The 13,415-nt window shown below is 42.9% G+C and overlaps 1 protein-coding gene across 3 annotated transcripts in view; it reads left to right on the top strand.

Annotated features, from left to right (window-relative positions):
• The window catches only part of ATAD2B (ATPase family AAA domain containing 2B), a 176,979-nt gene that overhangs the window by 31,502 nt on the left and 132,062 nt on the right, over positions 1–13,415 (top strand). For all 3 annotated transcript variants that reach the window (XM_053588597.1, XM_053588596.1, XM_053588598.1), the window contains exon 8: positions 3,258–3,333. In XM_053588597.1, coding sequence (XP_053444572.1) covers positions 3,258–3,333 — 76 coding nt within the window. The remainder of the gene's footprint in view (positions 1–3,257; positions 3,334–13,415) is intronic.

The raw sequence follows: 13,415 nt of genomic DNA, 5'->3' as shown, positions 1-13,415 counted from the left end.
TGTAGTCCCACCTCCTCGGGAGGCTGAGGCAAGAGAATTGCCTAAGCCCAAGAGCTGGAGGTTGCTGTGAGTTGTGATGCCATGGCACTCTACTGAGAGTGACAAAGTGAGACTGTCTCTTTTTTTTGAGACAGATCCTCAAGCTGTCACCCAGGGTAGAGTGCCATGGTGTCACAGCTCACAATAACCTCCAACTCTTGAGCTCAAGCAATTCTCTTGCCTCAGCCTCCCAAGTAGCTGGGACTATAGGCACCCGCCACAACACCCAGCTATTTTTCAGTTGTAGTTGTCATTGTTGTTTGGCAGGCGTGGGCTGGATTCGAACCTGCCAGCTCTGGTGTATGTGGCTGGCGCCTTAGCCACTTGAGCTACAGGCGCCGAGCCGAGACTCTGTCTCTTTAAAAAAAAAAAAGAGTTGCTAAATTTAACAGAATAAAGTCTCTTGTAGATTCCCAATACTGTATCCGTTCCTGTATATACTTATTATGTACACATGCACAATTGAAAGAATGTTAAAGAACATGGTAGAAACATTGATTTACATAGATCATGTACATTTTATTTAGAGAAGTTTATATTTAGATGATAAATACTGATTATGATTTTGTATTATGTTGTATATTTTATTGAACACTTTCATTTATAGCAATTCTTCTTCTTTAATTTTTTTTTTCTGAGACAGAGTCTTGCTATGTTCCCTTTGAGGGAGTGCTGTGGCATCACAGCTCACAGCAACCTCAAACTCTTGGGCTTAAGTGATTCTTTTGCCTCAGCCTCCCAAGTAGCTGGGACTACAGACACCCACCACAAAACCCGGCTATTTTTTGGTTACAGTTGTCCTTGTTGTTTAGCAGGGCCTGCCTGGCTCAAACCCTTCAGCTTCTGTATATGTAGCTGGTGCCCTACTCACTGAGCTACGGGTGCCAAGCCTCTTCTTTTTTTTTTGAGACATAATGTCACTATGTCACCTTCTATAGGGTGCTGTGGCATCACAGCTCATAGCAACCTCTAACTCTGGGGATTAAGCACTTCTCTTGCCTCAGCCTCCCTAGTAGTTGGGACTACAGGTGCCCAACACAATGCCCGGCTATTTTTGTTGTTGTTGTTGTAGTTGTCGTTGGTTTAGCTGGTCTAGGCTGGGTTTGAACCTGCCACTATTGCACTATTGGTGTATGTGGCCAGCGTCTGTTGACTGAGCTATGGGTGCCACCTTTTTTTTTTAGAGACAGAGTCTCACTCTGTCACCCTTGGTAGAGTGTTGTGGCATCACAGCTCACAGCAACCTCCAGCTGCTGGGCTTAGGCAATTCTCCTGCCTCAGCCTCCCGAGTAGCTGGGACTACAGGCGCCCACCACAACGCCTGGCTATTTTTTTGTTGCAGTTTGGCTGGGGCTGGTTTGAACCTGCTACTCTCAGTATGTGGGACTGGCGCCCTACTCACTGAGCCATAGGTGCCACCCTCTTTTTTTCTTTTTTTTAAATGCTTGCCTCCTGACAGGCAGTAGAGAAGGAGGATTTTTTTTTTTTTTTTTTTTTTTAGAGACAGAATCTCATTGTACCACCCTTGGTAGAGTGCTGTGGCTTCACACAGCTCACAGCGACCTCTAACTCCTGGGCTTACGCGATTCTCTTGCCTCAGCCTCTCGAGCAGCTGGGACTACAGGCGCCCGCCACAACGCCCGGCTATTTTTTTGTTGCAGTTTGGCCGGGGCTGGTTTTGAACCCGCCACCCTCAGCATATGGGGCCCGTGCCCTACTCACTGAGCCACAGGCGCCGCCCCAGGATTTTTTTTTTTAAGACAAGAGTCTCTCTCTGTCACCTGGGCTAGAGTGCTGTGGTGTCAGCCTAGATCACAACAACCCCAAATTTCTGGGTTCAAGCAGTCTTCCTTTCTCAGCCTCTTTAACAGCTAGGACTGACTACAGATACCCATGCCACTATCCCTGGTCAAAGTTTATCTTTATGCAGCTTAAATCTAAGGACAAGTAATCAGTTCCTCAAGCACTGTTTTCATTGACCTTTTCTCAGCTTAAAAATCACTAATGTTTTCCCTCTAATGTTTTTTTAGAGACAAAGTCTCATTTTGTCACCCTCGGTAGGTTGCTGTGGCGTTGTAACTCATAGCAACCTCCAGTTCTTGGGCTTAGGTGATTATCTTGCCTCAGCCTCCCAATTAACTGGGACTACAGGCGCATGCCACAACGCCCAGGTATTTCTTGTTGCAGTTTGGCCGGGGCCAGGTTTGAACCTGCCACCCTCGATATATGGGGCTGGTGCCCTTACTCACTGAGCCACAGGCACCGCCCCCCTCCAATGTTTTTAACTGAGATATAACTCACGTACCATGAAATTCACCTTTTAATAAGTACCACTGGGTGACTCCTATGGCTCAGTGAGTAGGGCGCCGGCCCCAAATACCGAGGGTGGCAGGTTCAAACCCGGCCCCGGCCAAACTGCAACAAAAAAATAGCCAGGCTTTGTGGTGGATGCCTGTAGTCCCAGCCACTCGGGATGCTGAGACGAGAGAATTGCCTAAGCCCAAGAGCTGGAGGTTGCTGTGAGTTGTGTCACTCCATGGCACACTACCGAGGGCGATAAGTTAGACTGTCTCTACAAAAAGAAAGAAAAAAAAAGTACAACTTAGTGGTTTTTAGGATATTTGCTATTTGCAGTATTAGGCCATTAGCACCACTCTGTAATTTCAAAACACTTATAATGGTCACTGGGGTGGCGCCTGTGGCTCAAGGAGTAGGGCACCGGTCCCATATGCTGGAGGTAGCAGGTTCAAACCCAGCCCCGGCCAAAAACCACAAAAAAAAAAAAAATGGTCACTGGTATACTCTGGGCACTGGTCTCATGTCCTCTCACATATTTACTACATCCAGCTATGTTTTTTTTATTGTTGCAGTTTGGCTGGGGCTGGGTTTGAACCTGCCACCCTTGGTATTTGGGGCCGGCGCCCTACCCACTGAGCCACAGGTGCCCTATAAAACATTTTTTAATGAATTGTGCTTTTGGTGTTGTAGCTAAGAAATCTTTGTCTAACCTGTAGTCACAAAGATTTGTTAACATCTGTTCAGAGTATTTATTTGCAACTTCATAGTATTAATACAAAATTTTTATTAATGTTCTAAATAGCATTCAGAAGTTGAAGACATATGAGTAGAAAGTTAACAGAAGTAACTTTTCTCCTTTAAGACATTAATTTATTATTAGTTATTCCTCCGTCATCCTTTTTTTTTTTCGTTTGTTTTAGTACCAGCTCATCAAAAAAAGAGAGAAAACACATTATTTGATATTCATAGATCTCCAGCAAGAAGAAGCCATATTAGGTAAGTTTTGTTTCCTTACAAAAGGAGAAAATAATTTGTATTTGTCAATGAGAGATTAGTTGCATCTTTCTTTCTTTAATTAATAACTAATAGTTATCATCCTACATGTGACTGTTAGCTTACTGGTTTACAGTTTCCCTGCAATATTTATCTTTTTTTTTTTTGAGATAGCATCTCACATTGTCACCCTTGGTAGAGTGCAGTTGCATTACTGCTTGCAGCAACCTGGGACTATAGGTTCCCATCACATTGCAAGCCATTTTTAGGGACCATGTCTTGCTTTTGTTTTGGCTGGTCTTGAACCTGTAAGCTCAGACAGTGTACTCGCTTCAGCCTCCAGGAGTGCTGGGATTACAGGTGTGAGCCATCACACCTGGCCAATATTTGTAGGCTTTTTTTTTTTTTTTTCCAGTTTTGGACAGGTCTGGATCTGAACCCACCACCTCTGGCATATGGGGCCGGTGCCCTACTCCTTTGAGCCACAGGCGCCTCCCTTAATATTTGTAGTTTTAACAGTTATGTTTCCTAGAGCTACATAGCTCTCTGTCTGTGGTCTCCTAGTACATCTAAGTGACCCATATTGCTTACATTTGAAGCATTGATTCAGTTATTCGTAATACTTTTTCTTCCAAAGTGTCTTTTCTTTTCTTTAGAAGTACAAAGGAAGTTTTCTGCCTTTAAAACTTTATCTTATTTATTTTGTTTCCTTAACAGGTGATTCTGAAAAACACATTTTCTACTTATATAACATTCTGATTCTAAATGTGTAGGTTTTTGGCTCAGCGCCTATACCTCAGTAGTTAGGGCGCCGGCCACATGCACTGGAGTTGCCAGTTCAAACCCAGCCAGGACCTGCTAAACAATGACAGCTACTACAAAAAAATAGCAGGGCATTGTAGCAGACACCTATAGTCCCAGGTACTTGGGAGGCTGAGGCAAGAGAATTGCTTAAGCTCAAGAGTTTGAGGTTGCTGTGAGCTGTGATGCCATGGTACTCTACTGAGGGTGACATAGTGAGACTCTGTCTCAAAAAAAAAAACAAAAAAAACAAAACAGTGTAGGTTTTTTTCTACACCAATTAATTCTTCACCTCTTCCTGATGCCAGCAAGGAGACTAATGTTTCAACTCACTTTAAGTGTGGTACTCTTTAACTTAGCATCAGATCCCACAAATTAAGGGCTCAATTCCATAAGAATGTCCTCACTTGAGATGCCAATTATAAGCCTGGGCCCCCTATGCTTCTGATGGACTGGCTATAAATTACTACAACCCTCTCCTCAGGTTTTTCTTTTTTTTGCAGTTTTTTGCCAGGGCTGGGTTTGAACCTGCCAGCTCCGGCATATGGGGCCAGTGCCTTACTCCTTTGAGCCTCAGGTGCCACCCAGGTTTTTTTTTTTTTTTTTTTGAGACAGAGTTTCAATTTGTCACCCTCAGTAGAGTGCAATTGGTATCATAGCTCACAGCAACCTCAAACTCATAGGCTCAAGTGATTTTCTTGCCTTAGACTCCCTAGTAGGTAGGACTACAGGCGCCAACCACAATGCACAGTGCCTGGCTATATTTTTAGAGATGAGGTCTGGCTCTGGCTCAGCTGGTCTTGAACTCGTGAGCTCAGGCAGTCCACCTGCCTCACCCCCCCAGAGTGATAGGATTATAGGTGTGAGCCACCGCATCCTGCCTACTATTTTCCTTTACTGCTTTATTATAAAGGGGACAATCTAGGAACAGTCATATAGGAGAGATGCATAAGGCAAGCTATCAGGGAGGGACCGACAGTGTGCAGAGCTTTCATGTCCATTCTGGGCACTCTAACTTCATAGCACCTTAGTGTGTTTACCAGCCTGGAATGTCATCATATTTCATTGTCTTAGAGCTTAATCTCTAGCTTTGGCTCCCCCAACCACTCCTAGGTTGATGTGTGGAGCTCTAAGTTCCAACCTTCTATCATTTGATCTTTTTGGTAACTGATCTAATTCTCAGATTAGCATAAACTCTGGTGTGATCAGAAGGGGTTCGTTCAGGAAATTTCATTACCTCACTTCATTAGCATAAAGTCTGGGACTACAGGCACCCACTAGAACTTTGATATAGTTTTTTTTTAAATTAATTTATTTTTAATCCCTCCACACAAATGGGGGAGGAAAAAAATAACTTAGAGATGGAAATATTAAGGTCACTGAAAAAATCATGCGACAGCCGTAGTTTCTTCTTCAAAGTGCTGGGGATGTGGGGGAAGGGAGGGGCGGGTCAGTTCTGAGGTTTGGACCATAAATATGTATATATGATATGCGTATCTATATATGTGTATATATATATATTTTATTTTTAGTAGAGATGGTGTCTCTTGTTCAGGCTGGTCTTGAACTCCCAAGTTCAGGCAATCCACCTGCCTTGGCCTCTTGGAGTGCTAGCTGGCCCATATTAGAATGAGGCCAGGAGTTAGAGACTAGTCTGGGCAACATAGTGAGATCTCATCTCTCCAAAAAACTAAAAAAAAAATTAGTGAGGCTTGGTGCCTAGAGCTCAGTAGTTAGGGTGCTGGCCACATACACTGGAGCTGGGGGGCTCAAACCTGGCCTGGGCCTGCTAAACAACAATGACAACTACAACAACAACAGCAACAAAAAATAGCCTGTTGTTGTGAAGGGCACCTGTAGTCCCAGCTACTTGAGAGGCTGAGGCAAGAGAATTGCTTGAGCCCAAGAATTTGAGGTTGTTGTGAGCTGTGATGCCACGACATTCCACCAAGGACGACATAGTGAGACTCTGTCTCAAAAGAAAAAAAAAAAAAAAAGAAAAAAAAATTGCCAGATGTGGTAGTAAATGCCTGTAGTCTCAGCTATGTGGGAGTCAGAGGTAAGATGATCACTTTAGCCCAGGAGTTTCAGGTTAAAGTGAACTATGATTGCATGCCACATATTCCAACTTGGGCAACAAAGTGAGACTCTGTCTCAAAAAAAAAAAATTTGCATTGGGTTTAGGGATTTTTAGAAAGAGTACCAAGGAAGTGAAGTGCTCAGCTTGTCACATCATGTCAAGGGAACATGATACCCTATGACATCACTAATAATGTTTAGCTAACCATCATCACTTGGTTAAAGTGGTGTTTACCAGGTTTTTCCTTTGTTGTTTTTAAGAGACAGGGTCTGTCTAGTATGTAGGGAGTGCTGTGGGTATTCACAAGCATGATTATAGTGCATTATAGCCTTGAATTAAAACTGAAGCTATTCTTCTGCCACAGTGTTCTCTGTAGCTGGGATTACAGATGTGGGTCGCTGCATCCGGCTTCTTTCCTTTTATTTTCATTTTGTACTGATACATGTTACTAAACCAAACTTGCATCTGCTTATCCAATGCAGCAAAGCCAAACACTGACAAGGGGATTTTTAGTGAGAAAGAAAGGCATTTATTGAACAGGGAGAGCTGAATAGGTACCTGAACTCCCTAGTAGTTTACAGGTGAGAATTTTTTTTTTTTTGTAGAGACAGAGTCTCACTTTATGGCCCTCGGTAGAGTGCCGTGGCCTCGCACAGCTCACAGCAACCTCCAACTCCTGGGCTTAAGCGATTCTCTTGCCTTAGCCTCCCGAGTAGCTGGGACTACAGGCGCCTGCCACAACGCCCAGCTATTTTTTGGTTGCAGTTCAGCCGGGGCCGCGTTTGAACCCACCTCGGTATATGGGGCCGGCGCCTTACCGCCCTACAGGTGAGAATTTTTAAAGGCAGGGGTACATTTCAGGAAACCAGAAGTTATAGGCAAAATCTTTAATGAATACATGGAAGTGATAACTGGTTTAGTACAAAAGATAAGGCTATCTTGGTGTGGGGGCGACTTGTAGGTCATAGGGAAGATTCAGAGATTTTTTTGATTTGCAGTTGGTTAAGGAAGTAAGGCTTTGTCTAAAAACGTTAAGTCCAATAGAAAGGAATATTAAAGTTTGGACTATGGATAGGAGTTTCTCCAGGCCCCTCAGGAAAAAAATTTAGAACAAAGAATGGCAATTAGAGGGTAGCACCTTGGCTCAAAGGAGTAGGGCACCAGCCCCCATATGCCAGAGGTTCAAACCCAGCCCTGGCCAAAAACTGCAAAAAAAAAAAAGAATGGCAATTAGAATTTAGTCCTGGGTTCTTCAGTTCTTCCTTATCTGAGGTGTATCTGGTAGAGGTGGGCATTTTCCATCTAATTGAGGGGAGGGGAGTGAGTACAGGTTTCAGAAAAGCAACTAAAGAACAATACATTAAGATGTTATCTTTAGTTTCTGTAGGAACCAGAACACCTTGTGACTCTGACTTGACTGGGACACTATTGTTTAAGTTATTACTCTCTTGCTTATTGGGTCACTCATTTACTTCTCAGGTGCCTACTGTTTCCCCTTGATGGGATTCTAGATTTTTCCCTTTATTTCCATGCTTGAGGAGGGATGGTTGCAGGCTCCTAAGAAGGGTCATTACTTTATCTCATAGTAATCGTATATATTGATGGGGTATACGTGATACTTTGCTATATGCATGTAATATATAATGATCAAATTAACGTAATTTGGGTATCTGTCTTCTCAAACATTTAACATTTTTTTTTGTATGTACTAGGAACATTCCAAATTCTTCATAGATCTTTCCTCTCCCCTTCCCTCTTCTCTCCTCTCCTCTCTTTGTCGCCCTTGGTAGAGTGCTGTGGCTTCACAGCTCACAGCAACCTCCAGCTCTTGGGCTTAGGCGATTCTCTTGCCTCAGCCTCCCAAGTAGCTGGGACTACAGGCACCCACTACAATGCCTGGCTATTTATTTATTTATTTTTTGAGACAGCCTCTAGCTGTTGCCCTGGGTAGAGTTCCATGGTGTCATAGCTCCTAGCAACCTCCAACTCCTGGGCTCAAGTGATTCTCTGCCTCCACCTCCTAAGTAGCTGAGACTTACAGGTGCCTGCCACAATGCCCAGCTATTTTTTGGTTGCAGCCGTCTTTGTTGTTTGGTGGGCCCGGGCTGGATTCGAACCCACCAGCTCAGGTGTATGTGGCTGGCACTTTAGCCTCTTGAGCCACAGGTGCTGAGCTGCCTGGCTATTTTTTGTTGTAGTTTGGCTGGATTTGGGTTTGAACCTGCCACCCTCCATATATGGGGCCCGTGCCCTACTCACTGAGCCACAGGTGCTGCCCCCTACCCCTTTTTTTTTTGGAGACAGAGTTTCACTATGTCACCCTCCGTAGAGTGCTGTGGCATCACAGTTCACAGCAAGTAGCTGGGACTATAGGAGCCTGCCACAACACTTAACTATTTTTTGGTTGTAGTTGTCATTGTTGTTTGGCAAGTCCAGGCCGGATTTGAACTCGCCAGCTCCCGTGTATGTGGCTGGAGCCCTAGCTGCTGAGCCTCAGGCGTTGAGCCTGGTCATCATTTTTCTATTTAACTTCATGAGATCAGCCTTTTTAGTTCCCACAAGTCCATAAGTGAGTGAAAACATATAGTATTTGTTAATATCTTCTGGGTGTTTATTTTTTATACAAATATTTATTTTTATGTATTTTTTTATTTATTTTTTTTGTTGTTGCAGTTTGGCGGGGGTTGGGTTTGAACCCGCCACCCTCGGTATATGGGGCCGGTGCCCTGCTCACTGAGCCACAGACGCCGCCCTTATTTTTATGTATATTTTAATATATAAATTTTAATATATAAATGTATATTTATATATATTTTAATATATTTATTTTTATTTACTTAGACAGCTAAGTAATACATGTGTACACAAACGCATGTATAAATCATGCTTTTTGGTGTAAAGTATGTCTCATGTGGTTTTGATTTGCATTTCCTTAATGGCTAGTGATGTTGGGCATGTTTTCATGTGCATATTAGCCACATTCATGTCTTCAGAAATATCTATTCATATTTTGTGCCCATTTAAATACTGGATTATTTATTTTAGTGACTGTCTAATATATGTGTGTGTGTGTATGTGTATATATATATGTTTGTTTTTTTAGACATGATCTCACTTTGTTGCCTTTGGTAAAGTGCTGTAGCATCATAGCTCACAGCAACTTCAAACTCTTAGGCACAAGTGATCCTCTTGCCTCAGCCTCCCAACAATGCCTATTTTTAGAGATGACGTCTTGTTCTCTTGCTCAGGCTGGTCTTGAAATTCTGAGCTCAGGCAATCTACCTGCCTAGGCCTCCCAGAGTGCTAGGATTACAGTCACGCCACCACTCCTGGCCCATGCCTGGCTTATATTACTTAGCATAAGATATTCCAGTCCCGTCCATGTTGCTGCAAATGACACAATTTCATTCTTTTTTAAGGCTAAAAAAATGAATGTGAATATATACCACATTTTCATCATCTTTTTTTTTTTTTGAGACAGAGTCTCAAGCTATTGCCCTGGGTAGAGTGCAATGGCGTCACTGCTGACAGCAACCTCAAACTCTTCGGCTTAAGCGATCTTCTTGCCTCAGCCTTCCAACTAGCTGGGACTACAGGCACCTGCCACAATGCCTGGTTATTATTTGGTTATAGTTGTTATTGTCTTTTGGTGGGCTTGGGCTGGATTCAAACTGTCAGCCTCTGTGTATGTAGCCTGTGCCTTAGCCGCTTGAGTTACACATTGTCTTCTTTTGATGGACACTTAGGTTGATTCCCATAGACTATTTATAAAGAAGTAGCTAAGTCTAGCATATGTTCAAGGGAGGGGAAGTGAGAGGAGGGGAGTTAAACTTTATCTCCTGGAGTTGTGAATGTCTACATATATGTATTACTTGTAACTTTTTTTCCTTTCATTTAAAAATTATATTCCCTTATTTATTTATATCAGTATAGACTCATTTATTTTATACTTTGGGTTATAATACAATACTGAATTATTTATTTTGTTGCTTAAATTGTTTCTTCATTGGCCATTGGGAGCTCCTTTAGATTGATTCTTGTGTCCCTTTGACATGCCCCCATCCATTTGTTTTTTGAGCATTTGTTTATATTCTGCCCCAACAGTATGCTCTGTACATGTATATTTCATGCCTCAAGATCAACCATTTCTCTAAGAAGACCTGATTCCTGTTGTCAGTAGATGATATTTGTAAATGTTATCTGGACACTGGGTATGTTTGTTGCTACTGGGCATCATTACTTCTAAGTTTCCTTAGGAGACAGCTAAGTAACATATGTGAACACAAACCAGATAGAAATCATGCTTTTTGGTGTAAAGTGTGTCTCATGTGGTTTTGATTTGCATTTCCTTAATGGCTAGTGGTGTTGGGCATGTTTCATGTGCATATTGGCCACATTTATGTCTTCAGGAATATCTGTTCATATCTTGTGCCCATTTAAATACTAGATTATTTATTTTAGTGACTTGTCAAGTGTTTTTTGTATATTCTAGATATAAGTGCCTTTTTAAGTTTACGTGTATCACTTGCAAATATTTTATCCCATGTGTGGGTTGTATGTCTTTTTAAACAAACACACTTTTAATTTTGGTGAATTTCATGTTATCTGTTTTGTTGCTTATGCATTTTGTGTTATATCTAAGGATCCATTGGCAACTGCAGGTTGTAAAGATTTATTTCCAGTGGTTTCTTCTAAGAGTTTATAGTTTTAGCTCTTATGTTTAAGTCTTTTATCCATTTTGAGTTAAATTTTTTATACAGTTTGAATTAGTTTTCTATATTTTTGTATATATACCATTTTCCTTCCTTCTTTCTTGGAAGCTGTTTATACCACTCTGCTTTTTTGGTGTTACTGTTAATGCTTATTACATCTGAATGTTTATAAATCTGTAATACATTATTAGGATTATTAATTCATATAATTTTTTAGCTTTTACCAAAGCTGAGCAAAGAAAGGCAAAGTATAGTTGGCTTTCTTTATCCCTGTGTTCCATATCCGTGGATTCAACAAACTGGATTGAAAAAATTTGAGGAGAAAAATAACAATACAACAGTAGAAAAAAAATAGTATAACATATATTTACATAGGATATGGATTGTATTCGGTATTGCAAGTGATGTATATATTATTTAAAGTATATTGGTGATTGTGGCTAGGTACCAGTAGTTCAGCAGCTAGGGCACCAGCAACATATACCAGACCTGGCAGGTTCGAACCCAGTCTGGGCCTGCCAAACAACAGTGACAACTACAACAAAGTAATAGTCGGGTGTGTGGCAGGCAGCTGTAGTCCCAGCTACTTGGGAGGCTGAGGCAGGAGAATTGGTTGAGCCCCAGGAGTTGGAGGTTGCTGTGAGCTGTGAGGCCATGGCACTCTACGGAGGGCGACATGATGAGACTCTGTCTCAAAAAAAAAAAAAGTATATTGGTGATTCTGTGTGCCACCAAAGTATACTGATGCAGGTTACATGAATAAAGTATGCCATTTTATTTAGGGACTTAAGTATTCATTTTTTTTTTTTTTGAGACAGAGCCTCAAGCTGTCCCCTGGATACAGTGCTGTGGCATCACAGCTTACAGCAAGCTCCAACTCCTGGGCTCAAGCGATTCTCCTGCCTCCACCTCCCAAGTAGCTGGGACTACAGGTGCCCACCACAAGGCCCGGCTGTTTTTTGTTTTTTGTTTTTTTTTTTGCCGGGGCTAGGTTTGAACCCGCCACCTCCGGCATATGGGACCGGCGCCCCACTCGTTGAGCCACAGGCGCCGCCCAAAAGGACAAATTTCTTTTTTTTTTTTTTTTTGGCCGGGGCCAGGTTTGAACCCACCACCTCCGGCATATGGGGTTGGTGCCCTACTCCTTTGAGCCACAGGCGCCGCCCCCTGTTGTTTTTTGGTTGCAGCCGTCACAGTTGTTTGGCAGGCCTGGGGCTGGATTCGAACCTGCCAGCTCAGGTGTATGTAGGTAGCGCCTTAACCGCTTGAGCCACAGGCAGCGAGGCTTTTGGGCTTAAGCGACTTTCTTGCTTAACCTCAAACTCTTTTGGGCTTAAGCGATTCTCTTGCCTCAGCCTCCCGAGTAGCTGGGACTACAGGCGCCTGCCACAACTCCCGGCTATTTTTTTGTTGTTGTTGCAGTTTGGCCGGGGTTGGGTTTGAACCTGCTACCCTCTGTATTTGGGGCCGGCGCCCTGCCCATTGAGCTACAGGCACTGCCCTCTTTTTTTTTGGAGACAAGAGTCTCAAGCTGTCGCCCTGGGTGGCATCACAGCTCATGGTGACCTCAAACTTTTGGGCTTAAGTGATTCTCTTGCCTCAGCCTCCCAAGTAGCTGGGACTACAGGCACCTGCCACAATGCCTAGCTATTTTTTTTTTTTTGGTTGTAGTTGTCGTTGTTTGGCAGGCCCGGGCTGGATTCGAACCCACCAGCTCCACTGTATGTGGCTGGTGCCCTAGCTGCTGAGCTCCAGGAGCTGAGCCTGTAGAAATGTTTCAATGTAAGGTGTTGACAACAAAGAAAGGCAAGCTTCTAGACAGTTTCTCCTCTGATGCTTGTTTAATTCACATGGAACCCATCTATCCAGCTTCTTAACCTTGCTCATTTGTTTCACATGGTACACTGTTGCTGGAATAGTAATGCCAAACCTTACTATTCATTCACTCATAGGTTGAGATGGATTCATTTCCACTACAGCTTTTGGTCCATCATTAACCACCTTGGTTTCGCATTGCCCACATAGCTCATTTTCAAGATTAAAATCACCGTAACAGAACTTCTCAAACCATTGATGTATTGTGTGTTCATTAGACACATCCTTCCCAAACACTTGATACTGCCAGTTGTCTGCACTGCATTACTTCCATGGTGGAACTCATACTTGAAAATGACACTAACTTTTTTTGGGCAGTGCCTGTGCTCAGTGAGTAGGGCGTTGGCTCCATATATCAAGGGTGGTGGGTTTGAACCCAGCCCTGGCCAAACTGCAACAAAAAAGTAGCCAGGCATTGTGGCCGGCACCTGTAGTCCCAGCTACTCAGGAACCTGAGGCAAGAGAATCGCATAAGCCCAGGAGTTGGAGGTTGCTGTGAGCTGTGTGATGCCACGGCACTCTACTGAGGGTGATAAAGTGAGACTCTGTCTCCAGAAAACAAACAAACAAAAACACTAGTTTTTGACTTATCCATAGTTTCATAAAAATTGCTCCAA

Source organism: Nycticebus coucang, chromosome 4 (genome assembly GCF_027406575.1).
Source record: "Nycticebus coucang isolate mNycCou1 chromosome 4, mNycCou1.pri, whole genome shotgun sequence".
Taxonomy (NCBI): domain Eukaryota; kingdom Metazoa; phylum Chordata; class Mammalia; order Primates; family Lorisidae; genus Nycticebus; species Nycticebus coucang.
Note: the sequence above shows the minus strand (reverse complement) of the source record. Positions and strands in the feature narration are given on the sequence as shown.